At 34.8% G+C, this 12,041-nt stretch overlaps 2 protein-coding genes across 3 annotated transcripts; one reads left to right on the forward strand and one right to left on the reverse strand.

Annotated features, from left to right (window-relative positions):
- Positions 1 to 521: 521 nt before the first annotated feature.
- Positions 522 to 4,015, forward strand: LOC103328248 (elongation factor). Its single transcript, XM_089050650.1, has 2 exons — positions 522 to 884; positions 3,411 to 4,015. Exons 1-2 carry the CDS (start codon positions 668 to 670, stop codon positions 3,605 to 3,607), a joined length of 414 nt encoding a protein of 137 aa, XP_088906776.1. The 5' UTR covers positions 522 to 667; the 3' UTR covers positions 3,608 to 4,015.
- An 827-nt stretch (positions 4,016 to 4,842) lies between these two features.
- Positions 4,843 to 10,639, reverse strand: LOC103328247 (putative glucose-6-phosphate 1-epimerase). 2 transcript variants are annotated; one of them, XM_008230647.3, is made up of 9 exons: positions 10,440 to 10,639; positions 8,655 to 8,729; positions 7,874 to 7,930; positions 7,618 to 7,778; positions 7,137 to 7,277; positions 6,537 to 6,639; positions 6,335 to 6,434; positions 5,762 to 6,009; positions 4,843 to 5,234 (listed from the first exon to the last, which is right to left on the reverse strand). In XM_008230647.3, exons 1-8 carry the CDS (start codon positions 10,545 to 10,547, stop codon positions 5,795 to 5,797), a joined length of 960 nt encoding a protein of 319 aa, XP_008228869.2. In that variant the 5' UTR covers positions 10,548 to 10,639; the 3' UTR covers positions 4,843 to 5,234; positions 5,762 to 5,794. The 2 variants fall into 2 exon arrangements, with proteins under 2 accessions (XP_008228869.2, XP_088906775.1); XM_089050649.1 differs by having other exon boundaries at positions 7,618 to 7,791; positions 10,440 to 10,617.
- Between the last annotated feature and the right edge of the window lie 1,402 nt (positions 10,640 to 12,041).

A 12,041-nucleotide genomic window follows, 5' to 3' on the forward strand; every position in this document is an offset into this window, starting at 1 on the left:
TAATTATAATTATTAATTATATAAACAAAGTATCGATATGCAAGCAACCATTACATAAAGCTTCTCTCTTTTCTCTCCAACCAAAATTAATTTTTTTAAAACTCTCTAGTTTCAATCTTCCCCCATGGCCAGAACATTATAATTACAACTGCTTCCTGCAAGTAAAAATCTTAATACCCTTTCATACAAAGAAGAGACAGAGAGGTAATGCATGTCTATTTCTTAGTTCCCTCTTCTTATTTTTTTTAATTACCCAATTCAATTGGATAAGGTCATTTTCAACTTTCACATAATTTAAGAAGACGTACGCCGTGAAGAAAACTGAACGAACAGTAAAACCAGATTAGATGTGTCCGTCCATACATGTACATCCATACATACTTTTAAAAAAGTCTTGTAAAGTAGGGTTTTGCAAATAAAGAATATAATAAACACAGAGAGAGAGAGAGAGAGAGAGAGAGAGAGAGAGAGAGAGCAAGTGTCGGTGGCACTTATTAAGCTTATAACAGACAAACCGGGGGGCAGGCAGCCTCCACTGTGATTTTCTTCCAGAGCGCGCTCTCTCTCTCTCTCTCTCTCTGAGTCTCTCTAAAACCATTTCTCCATCTGCAAGAAATTACGTGGGTATATGTAGCAAGTGAGAGAGGGAGAGAGATCATCAGAGTGTATGTGTGAAAGAGAGAAGGGTGCAGGTCTGGCAGGGCAAAGGAGCATAGCGATTAGAGTGAGTAGTGGTGGTGGGGGGTATAACAAGAAAAAAATCAAAGGCAGAAAGAAAGTAAAAGTTATCAAAGAAAGGTTGATGGATTTTTGGCACAAGATGATCTTCCCTGTCCGCCGCGTCTGGCTTACTGTCTCTGCTCGCATCAAAGCTCGCAAAAATGGTCAGTTCACAATTTTTTCTTTTTCTTCTGCTCCATATATATAATCTCTGTTTTTATTTATTTTGTTATTTCTTTTATACATGCCATGCCATTTTCTCGATAATAACATCCGAACGTCCGGAGAAAATACATACAACATAATTTAATCTCTATTTGTTTTCATTAAGAAGCAAAGTTTTAGTTTCATTTCTCCCTATCAATAACTCTTCCTTTCTTTGTGATTAAACAAGCTCTCCAATGTTGATCCATCAGTGATTCAGTGCTGCATTTTTTTAATAAAATTTTTGCTACATCATTAAATGGTTTTTTTTATTTATATAATTTTTTTTTAATAGGCTAGATCCCACCTCTCTCTCTCTCTCTCTCTCTCTCTCTCCCCCATGATCTCCAGCCACCACATATCATTCCCTACTTCTGGAGTTGTGGTCCCTTTCTGTATCACCCATATTTAGAATTATTTTAACAACACTTGTACATCATTAGCCACATAACAGTTTTCATACTTCAATCTTTGATTTCCCTCATTCAAAACTAAAGTCGTTTTCTTTGATCCGACTTGAACTGATATATCTTTTCCCTCCCTGTTTTCTTTATACATTTTTTAAAACATATGTAGTTTACCCTTACAAGCAACCGATTTTACAATTTGCATCTCCTTTTATTTTACTACAAGGTCAAATTTATCTAAACATGTATATTTTATCAATATTGTCGGTGCTTGAGTAATTGAATTTGTCTGTAACCAAAAAAAAAAAAAAGTCAAAATCAACGATCGGTTTCGTTTGAAAATATTTAATCCCAACTGCCGATTGATGACCCTGCATGAGAAAAGTCTTGCAAGATTAAATAAATTTGAAGACTCATGAGTCATACCTAAAAAGTACGAGTGTGGCTTTTTTTTTTTACCCCTCTAATTTTTAATAATTAATTAAGGGGGCTCACAGAAAAATAATTAATTTAGTGGTGCTGGTTATTGGAGATTACTTTTAATTCATTTTGCCAAAAACAAAAAAAAACAATAGTATTATCTTGTGATGTGCTGCTTTTTCATTTGAGCTCACATCATCATTGGCCTCCCCACTCATCAAGTTGTTTCTTACCAAACCTCCACAATTCTCTAGTGAATGCTTACAAGTTGAAGTTGGCGTAATTTGTTTGCTAGGCGCAGGATTCATTGAATTATTGTAGATGCAAATTCATCATTTTCTAAACGACTTTGAATTGTTGATTGATATGCGATTAACATAAAAAGACTATACAATTCACATTAGTCAACGGTTATCGACACCTTACACACGTAGATATATAGGCCACTTTTTCATGCATTTCTTTTTTTGCCTAATTATGAGCCATGGTTACAGTATTTTTTTAGATTTACTATTATAAATTTAAAATAACTGATAATTTATCCAAGTTTAATATACCTTGCCATTTGAGAAAACAAGCTTTGATTCCATCATGTGAGGAGTTTCTTTCCACCACCACCACCACCACAACCAATGATGAATTCAACCAAACCTTTCAAATAGTTATAAAAACAGAGGTTTTTTTGTTTTGTTTTCTTTGTTCTTTTCTGTAATTTCTTGCAAATAGGCCCAAAAGAAAAAGAAGATTGGCACATGGATTATTGAAAGATCCCATTGCTGGTGCGCTATCCACTAGAGTAAATTAAGGCAGGCCGAAGTGTGTGTGATTGTACGGAATTTCCTAATTAGTGATTAACTCCTGCCATTCAAATTGATGGACAAGGGGTTTGTAGCGAAAGTGATTAAAATCATTTACCCCTGTATCTGAGATCTTAGGTTCGATTTCTCTCTTTCTCAATATCTCTCTCTTGTATAAAAAATTTATAAAAAAAAAAAGAATTGATGAACCTACTTTAGGGACCATCCAATTTCTATTTTACAAAGTAGTCACCAATCTTCTGTTTTGTCTTTGGGTCGAAAGCTGAGGGGTTTAAAGAGATAGGATCAACATCTTTATTGATGCAACTTGATGTCGACCAGATCACTAAAATAGTGGCCTGACAACAACCTCAACATATTATTCTAATCACTATATCTTGAGCATGAAATTTTCCACACCAAAAAACTATCATTGTCGACGGTTGATGATGTTGTTTGAACCACTAACATCTCTGGCACTTGGAAGCATCTTGTATCAGATATATCACATGATATCCCAACTACCTGGGACATCATTATGATAAGTGTCACATTATTTCTTTGGTTGGTCAATAAATTAATGGCTAACATGGGTTCAATTAAGTTGATTTTCTAGAATCTATTCTAACTTTTTTTAATAACAGTCCATGTGGGTTAAATCAGTTGGTCAAGACAGTGAATCCGCTTCCCTTTCACCAAAGTTCTTAAACTGTACATATCAAAACACGAACGATTTAGAATACTTATCAAGAAACTAATCTGTGGTTGCTATAACTCTTTGGCTAAGAAGGGACACTTTTCTTCGGATACTTGTATTTGGTTTAGAATCGCATCTCATCTCACAAGTCTTGTTTTGGAGCAGGTGCTGGCCTTTTGAAGCTTCATGACGATGTACAAACCTGTGGATATCAAGATGTGCAGGTGATGTGGCAGATGCTGAGCAGAGACACTGAGCTGACAAGTCACAATTCCAAACGCAAACAAAGACCCTTCTGGAGAGTTTTTGAATTTTCTAGCAACAATAGTAAACCCTCACCACTCTCTTCAAATCATGCATGAAATTAAACAGTCAGATACTATAAAAATAGTGACAATTAATAATGTGTTGCTGCTGTCCCCGAAAAAAAAAGAAAAAAAAAAAAAAAGACATTTGGCATCATATTTTTACTGTCAAATTGCTCCAAGACTTACAGTGGCGTATGGTACACAAGCTGTTGCAGGTGTCAAAACTACACAGTGATAAAAGGTGAAATTGTGTATCTATTTTTACCTTTATTGTGTGTAAATTAGTACTATCAGAGATTACCCAAGTGATCATTTGTAAATATAAATAATGTTTTTCCATGAAAATCAGAAAAAGAAAAGCCAGATAATTCGGAAGAGCCTCCATATATATAGAGAGCTCATTTTGACCCATTATCATTTGTAAATATAAATAATATAAGTTGGTGGTTCTGAATTTCTTAACTGAGTTTGACTTGCACCATGTGTAATGAGGTTTGAAATTAGAATAATACTACTCCTACCACATTTGCAACAATAAAAAAAAATCGTCAAAAACAATCAAACCATCTTCTTCGACGAGTGTATGTGGTAAAAACGCATTTAAGAAATCACAATTTTTCCAAAAGGTAAAAAATGAAGAACATGTTATGCTGCTAACTTATCTTATTAATAGGATACAATCCATGAAATAAAAATGATGAAAACAGAAATAAATGGAGATATATAAAATTACGTATCCTTACTAATATGTATATAATTACACATGCTACAAAATGTGTTACCTAAAATTCAGGTAAAGTAAAAGACGAGCACCATTGCTACATATGAGGGGTGTACTGAATTGGGGATTTTGGTGTGTTGTAAAGAAAGTGGTGGAACTCACATAAAGAAAAGAATGAAATAATATTCAAAAAGCTTAACAATGATGTTGGAGCTTAATGATGATGTTGGAAGCCATCTAATTTGCCTATAAATAGGCTTCCCATTGCTTAGCAAAACACACCAACGGAGAAGAGAGGAAAGAAAGGAAGCGAAGAAAGGAAGAGTGCGAGGAAAGGAGAGTGAAACCTAAGTGTTAAGAGAGTTCTATTTGAGAGAATTCTGTCAATGTAAACATTAGAAGAGCAAATATAATACCACTCCCAATATTTAGTGGTAGTTTTCATACTCCGATTATTTTATTTTTATAACATGGTGGGTATTGTAACAAAAACGAAATTTTCCTTTCAAGAAACCAAAAAGAACTACACTGCAGAAATATTACTTGCAAAACAAACTAAATCTTGGTGTTAAAATCTTGGAAATGACTCCATCCACCGGGTGCTTGGTAACATTACGTTCCAAATATAAACCAGAGAATTACAAGAGTCATCCTTAGACGAGGGCAAAGAATACTCATTAACAGGAAAGAATACAATTGTATCAGAGAACAGTTTAAGAGAGGGAAGATTAAAAGGGGCCAGAAAACGAAGGGGGTACCAAAAGGCCTTCAGTTTTCTTCTTTTCATTTCTTCGGTATTAAGTCCCTATAGATGTACAAAATATTAACTAACTTTTCTTTGACTGCCTTCTTCTGTCGTCTTTCCTCAATCAAATGTCCAATGAAATCATTATAGACAATTCTGCTTACTGAATCTGTCATCCAACAAAAAGCCTGCCAAATCTAGAATGCATAGTGTGCCTGCAATGCATTCATTATAGTCATCATCACCACTTCCATCACAAATGGAAACAAAAGAAGGAAAAAAAAAAAAAACAAGCAAATTAAGAAGCTTGCAGGCAAAATTAAAAATTTTCGTATAGACAACTATTGTGGAAAGAGTTTTTTATTTTTTATTTTTTATAAAAAAGAAAGAAAAAAGAAAAGAAGCTGAAATCCAACTCATAAGAAAAAATAAATAAAACCAATGTACGGCCTTTTATAGTATAGGGCATGACCATTGGGGGCGGTGGGGGATTTCTAAAATGCCTACTTTATATACCTCAGCTGCAGATTGAGCAAGAATAACAATCTACAACCCTTTTCCTCCCTCAAATTAAAGATGACCTAATCCCGCTTTTCAAACCAAATGCATTTATAATTTCCAAATAAAGTAAACTATAGAACAAGTCTTAAAGGGGTCTAGCAGAAATTGTATTATGTTATAGAAATTTAGAACTTGCTAATGTATCAAAAAACTTAAACATTGGGTAGGTGTAGTAAACTACCTGTACAAGAGATGCATCAAAATGGCTGATCACTTAACTGCCTTGCAGTACCTTACGTGGGTCAAGCTGTCCGCTGCAGTAACTGGAAGGGACAGCAGACAGTTCCTGCCTTCCCCTCCATTCTTCACCAGGTTTCAAAGTAATAGGCTTCTCCACACAAGCAGCCTCAACACAGAGCATATGCTTGTACTCATCATCCCCAAAATCAGAAATTGCCTTTGCTTTCTTATCCCACGGATTCCAGACCACTGCAATGGAAAAGGACCATCTGATAAACACTAAGGGCAAGTTTTGTTTTGTATGCCATAAGCACTTACACGAAACATGCAGAAACTTCTATGTTCGCTCAATTGACTTGGTATCCAGCCATAGTTAAATAAACAGTAGCATTCACTTAACAAAATAATAAAAGACAGATTGGTTCTTTGTTAATTCTTTTAATGTTTACAATTATCATAACAGCTTGTCTAAACCCTATACACCTTCATCAAAGTACAGCCTTTATTTTCTTTGATAAGTTTCTCAACATAATATAGTTTTCTAGCAAAGAAAAATGAATGAACAAAAACTCACCAGCATCTGGAAGTCCATCCTTCCGTAACACAAATGTTCTCTTCCTCTCATGGTCCAGAATAGCAATTTTTGTAGGCGTACTCAGATAAATTTTGTCCACCTTGACAATGAAAGTATCATTTAATAACAAATAAACATATATATAAGAACCAAAACAACAGTGTCAAAAATACAATGCATCTGGATAAGGACAAACACTAACTTCTGACTCGAATGTTATCGCATCCCCTTGCTCAGTAAATCGTTCTCTACCCTTCAAGTTGTCCAGATAATCCAGTGTCTCTAGTCCTTCCACTCGCACTTCACTAAACAAAGGCAACATGACAGTTAATGTGCAAACCACACAAAAGGAACACTTTCCAGCAATGGATTCTACAGGGATCTCCATTATGTATTTAACTAAAACTTCTGATCACATTTAAATATCACAGCTAGAATGTGGGATGTGTTATTGCCCCTTCAAAAAAAATATTAAAAGATAATTTATTTAGTTTAATTGTCTACTAGACTATTTCTTATAATGCTAGAAATGGCATACAATGCAGATCAGAACTAAACAAAATCTGACGAATGTTACCCTAGAATATCATTTTACCATTCCATTTTCACAACCGGATTCTGAAAGGAATTATAACCTGGTGTTTTTAATAAATATATGGCTGAACTAATACTGGTTAAATAACGGCAAAGGCACAATAATAGCATATGTTTATGATGCTTTCCAGTCAAATACAGCTGCCCAGGAAACATGAATTTGATTATAAAGAATTCAAAACAATAGCAAGAAATTGCATCACTAAACCTGATATCAGTTACGAAAAGATAGGTGTGATAAGCAAATGTGAATGTAAACGACTTTCCATCAGTGTTTGTATTTCGGATGCGGGAAGTCAACATCAAATCCCCTCCTGGTCCCAGAGTAACCCTAAGGCGAAATTCATATCTGCAAGTGATTGCTATTACATCATTACTTGACCGAGCAAACAGAGAACCATGGGATTGCAACAAACATACATTAAAGCAAAAACAAAAAACAAAAATGATTAAGAACTGACATATTTGAAATCTAACACTTCGTAGAGCATAGAATTGCATTCTGATTAACTGATTGTGCAAAATTATAACACTATAATCACATATGACGTTCTATGATATGTCTGTGCATGTATGTGTGTATAAACAGAAGCACAGATCTGGAATTTTCCTGTTCCAGCCACCATGGAAGCAATTACATGCTACCTTAGCTGAATTAAACATGTAATTATCAAATTTAAGTCCACTACCTGTGCGACCAGATCTTTGAATCCTCTTCGGAGGGTTTAAGGATTAAATCAATAAAAGCCTTGTTGCCGCTATTTGTTGGAAATGGAGGGGGATCATGATCAATACTCCAAAACCTATTCCTTGCAAATCCATGTTGTTCAAGAGAACCATGACTTCCAAACTGCATGTGCCAACTAATTATTATTTAAATTTTAAAAAAATAAAAATACTAACCAAAGCAAATAAAACAGAAGTTAAAAGATGAGAAACTCCTACTTGCGGAAAGCAGATTGGAATTCCTCCAAGGATAGCCTTAGGGGACTTAAAAGTAGCCTGCAAGAAACATGCATACATTTTAGAAAAGGAGGGGGAACACATACTGAAACAATCTTAAGGCCTAACAAAGATCAGATTATGTCATCTCATCCATGTGTTCCTCAACAATCATTCTCCTAATATCCATCATCTGAGTTTGTTCCTTTTAGTTCTATGTCCTCTCTAAGCTTTAAAGCCAGCCACGGAGCTACGAATGCAACAGGGTTACTAAGCAAGATTCCCCATACAATTTTAATTAGCTGTCCACATTTAAATTTTTTCTAAATTCATTTGGGACATAATAAAGAAAGAAGTTTGAAATCATCAATAGAATGACAGGTCAAGCTACATCAAGTTTGCGTTCTACAAAAAGGCTGAAAGAGCACTTCTTAAAAGTGGGTTATCAGGTTCAAGCTATAACTATGGCATTGATCTCTCCAAGAGGTTTATTGGGTGTTTTGCATGAAAATGGGTTGCACTCTGCAAAATGACTTGACTGTTTAATAACATCTGTGACAATATACTTATCTCATTTAAATAGTTTTCTCACAATAAGTAACAGCTGAAATGTAACTTGCGCTTGTGCGAATAATATCTAACATGCACGTTTTGTTTTCCTAGTCCCTCGTGTAACTGAAAACCAATCAATAGCATATGAATAACTAGAAGTAACTTCAAGAAAAGTTATCAGTTATGTAAAGATAAACAACTTCCGTGCAACATCTCTACCAAAATGTGATACCTTGCTACTAACAAAAAGCAACTCTTCCCCATATTCATTTTTCCATGATGTAACTTGACCGCCATACAAAGACACCTGTTTCAAAAGTACAAAAAATATTCATTAGTAATCTAAGAATTAGTCTTAGATGTCAGACTTGACGACTCATGCATGAAATATAGAGGAACACTCAAGTTAACGCCATACAGGCAGAATTCATGAGATTGAACAAGGAATACAGTCAAGTTGACAACCACATCAATCTAAGACCATAGATTTTCTTTTAAAAAATGAATTATTACACACGGAAACTTTGTCAAAGAAGAATGTGGAATGCACTCAAATGCTTTAGCAAATCTATACTAAACACTACACATGCTCGCACACTCTCGAGTCGCATCCAAACACACACACAAAGCATAGTAGTCCAGAAAAGTTCCATATTCTGCGGTAAACTTAAAATTCCAATGGCATTCTCTACCATAAGGTTGTAGAGTTAACATAGGTTAATGGCACACAAACTTTCAAAGAACTTTTTGTACTATGAGATCTATGACATATAACAGGAAACAGATTAGTGTTTAGCGTGGGAACATATACAAAGTGCAAAAGCCAGAACATTTTCATCTTCTGTAGCAAAGTTAAAATAAAGAGGAGCCAAGGTGTTAAGAGTTCACATAGGTAAAAGGCACATGAACTTGTTTACATATGTTTATAACTATGAGAGTTATGAAATATAATAAAATAGAATAAAAGTAATTGACAATCCACACTCTTACTATTGAATAGATCACATGTATTCGTATACCCACTGCAGCACAGCTAATGCGACATTCGACCAAATCCCATAACCCATTTACCGACCAATAATAGCACATTTAATCACCATAAATTGAATCTATCCCTTACAAAGGACACATGCTTCAAATCTCTTTGTCCATTGAGGACACTAAAAATTGAACCCAGAAGCAGTATTCTGACTCATTTGACCCACCAATGTTCCAAAAAAAAGAACCTCAGGGGAGGAATGTTATCCAACTAAACTTTTGTAAAATGGTCGCACACTCAAAGTAGCACACAGCCAATACTAAGATGTACTTAGCATCACAAATGGACTGGAATCAAATCCACTATACACTCTGAAAGCCCAAATATGTGGAACAAGACGATTAGAGCAACCGCCTGCCCCTCCAAACAACAATTACCTTTCGAAACTAATAAGATATTCAAGAAATTAAAGCTCCACCAAAGGAAAAGGTATGTCGATAATGTTGTACACCGAAAAAAGCAAGAAAAAAGCTAAAGATAATCAAACATTACCTGGGTTGAAATTGCATTGATATATTTTTTTTGTTTTCTATTTCTTCCTTTCAATGACAGGATTCAAGCAATAAAAATTTTCAGTAAGCAACGATTCTATCCGTTGTTGTTGAACTAAACAAATTGCAATTCCATACTTGTATACAAAGCTCATCCTATATCTAAGGACATCCAAAAAGTAAAAATATATAAATAATTAAATCAAGTAGAATTTTATATAGTACATGAATTAAAATTGAAAATTCGAGGACAGCGCATGTATCTATCACAATTTGGTTTCAAGATTCTGTGCCATTTTAAGTTTCTAACAAAAACAGAATGCAGAAGTATTCTATATAGAAATGATAATGAATTAATCAACAATGAAAGAACTCAATGAAACTGATGTTTACGGAAAAATGAAAATTAGAATCAGAATAATGAACATTATTAACAAAAATGTTGAGAAGGAAATGAAAAAAATCGGAGAAAGAGAAGGGTTGGTACCTCAGCGGAAGAGCCTCGAACCTCTCTGAGAACGACCTTGTCAAGGCCATTTGCGCCCTTACAGTGCTCCACAAACACCTTATCTCTCTCCCGAGCACCGGAAGACATCTTTCTCTCTATAGCTTTCTCTCGCTCTATTATGCCCTGCAATTTTGAACCTTTTCAGATCCCACAGTACGCCTCATATATATTTTTATTTTTACTTGTACAAAGTATCTTGGGAAATCTTTATATTTTCTTGGCTGATGTGGGAGATACAATAGGTAATTTGGAATATTCAATATTATTGTTTGAGATATTTTTAGAGTAGATTGCCAAAATACCCCAAATTAGGACTTCAATCGAACTTAACCTTTCGAATAAAAAAGTCAGTCAATTTAACACTTGAATTAATTAAAATGTTCAATTTAGCCATTACCGTTAAGTTTTGTGAATTTCATCTAATATTTTGTTATTTATAAGGGTAAACTTGCAATTCAAGTAAAATAAATAAGAAATTAATCAAACAAAAAGAAAATAAATATAAATTAATAATAAAAATATAATAATAAAAAAATAAGCAAAATTGTAGCAATGGTCCCTCAACTAAGACCAAACTTTACTTTTCGTCTCTCACATTGTTAAATTGTTGCGGTGGTGTTTCAATTAGGTCTCATGTTGTATCATCAGTCTTTCCGTCAACTTAATTAAATTTTCTGTCAAAATTAAGGGCAATTTGGGAAATTCATAATTCTCTCTCTCTCTCTCTCTCTCTCTCTCTCTCTCTCTCTCTCTCTCTCTCTCTCTCACTTCCCCACAATCTCTTCTTCCCTAACCCCAACACCCACAAACCTAGAACCCTCTACCCTAGCCCACAACCCCAGCACCCACGAACACAGAACCTTAGCCTTCATCCTTCACCCCAGATATGATCAAAACAGAGAAACAAAGGAATCTTTTTCTTTTGCTTGTATATGTCAATTTTGCCAATCACAGCTCGCCATATGCAACCAAAGCACGACAAGCTATAGACCAGAGCACACAAAACTTGTGGTATGATGAGTTGAGAAGGATCTAATATTCTGCCTTTGTTATTGTTGCTGGAGAGTCCAATGTCATTGCTATTCCCATTTAGTTTGCTTCCTTAGTCAGTCTCGGCGAATCAATTGCAGCAGACAATTATTGGCAAAATTTTAGCTATGGGTTGGGGTTATGGTTCGTTGGGGGTTATTATTTCTCTCTCTCTTTTGCTTCTAGGTAAGGGTTCTAGTTAACGAAGGGAAGAGAAATGGGGATGGGGAAGAAATTGGTGGGGGGGGCTAGAGAGAGAGAGAGAGAGAGAGAGAGAGAGAGAGAGAGAGAGAGAGAGATTTGATTTATTTTTTAAATTTATTTTTGTGAAAAGACATTTTTGCCCATGCTAAGTAGGACTTGTCATTGCCATGTCATCATTTTTAACGGAAAAGTTGATTGAGATGACGAAAATGACCATTTTTGAAAGTAAAGGCATAATTAAAGTACCACCGTAACAATTTAACAATATGAGTGACGAAAAGTGAAGTTTGGTCTTAATATTAAATATTGGCTATTGGTCTAGGTTTAGTAAAAAAGTTTGGCTATTAT

Source organism: Prunus mume, linkage group LG4, assembly GCF_029339155.1.
Source record: "Prunus mume cultivar Tortuosa linkage group LG4, ASM2933915v1, whole genome shotgun sequence".
Taxonomy (NCBI): Eukaryota; Viridiplantae; Streptophyta; class Magnoliopsida; order Rosales; family Rosaceae; genus Prunus; species Prunus mume.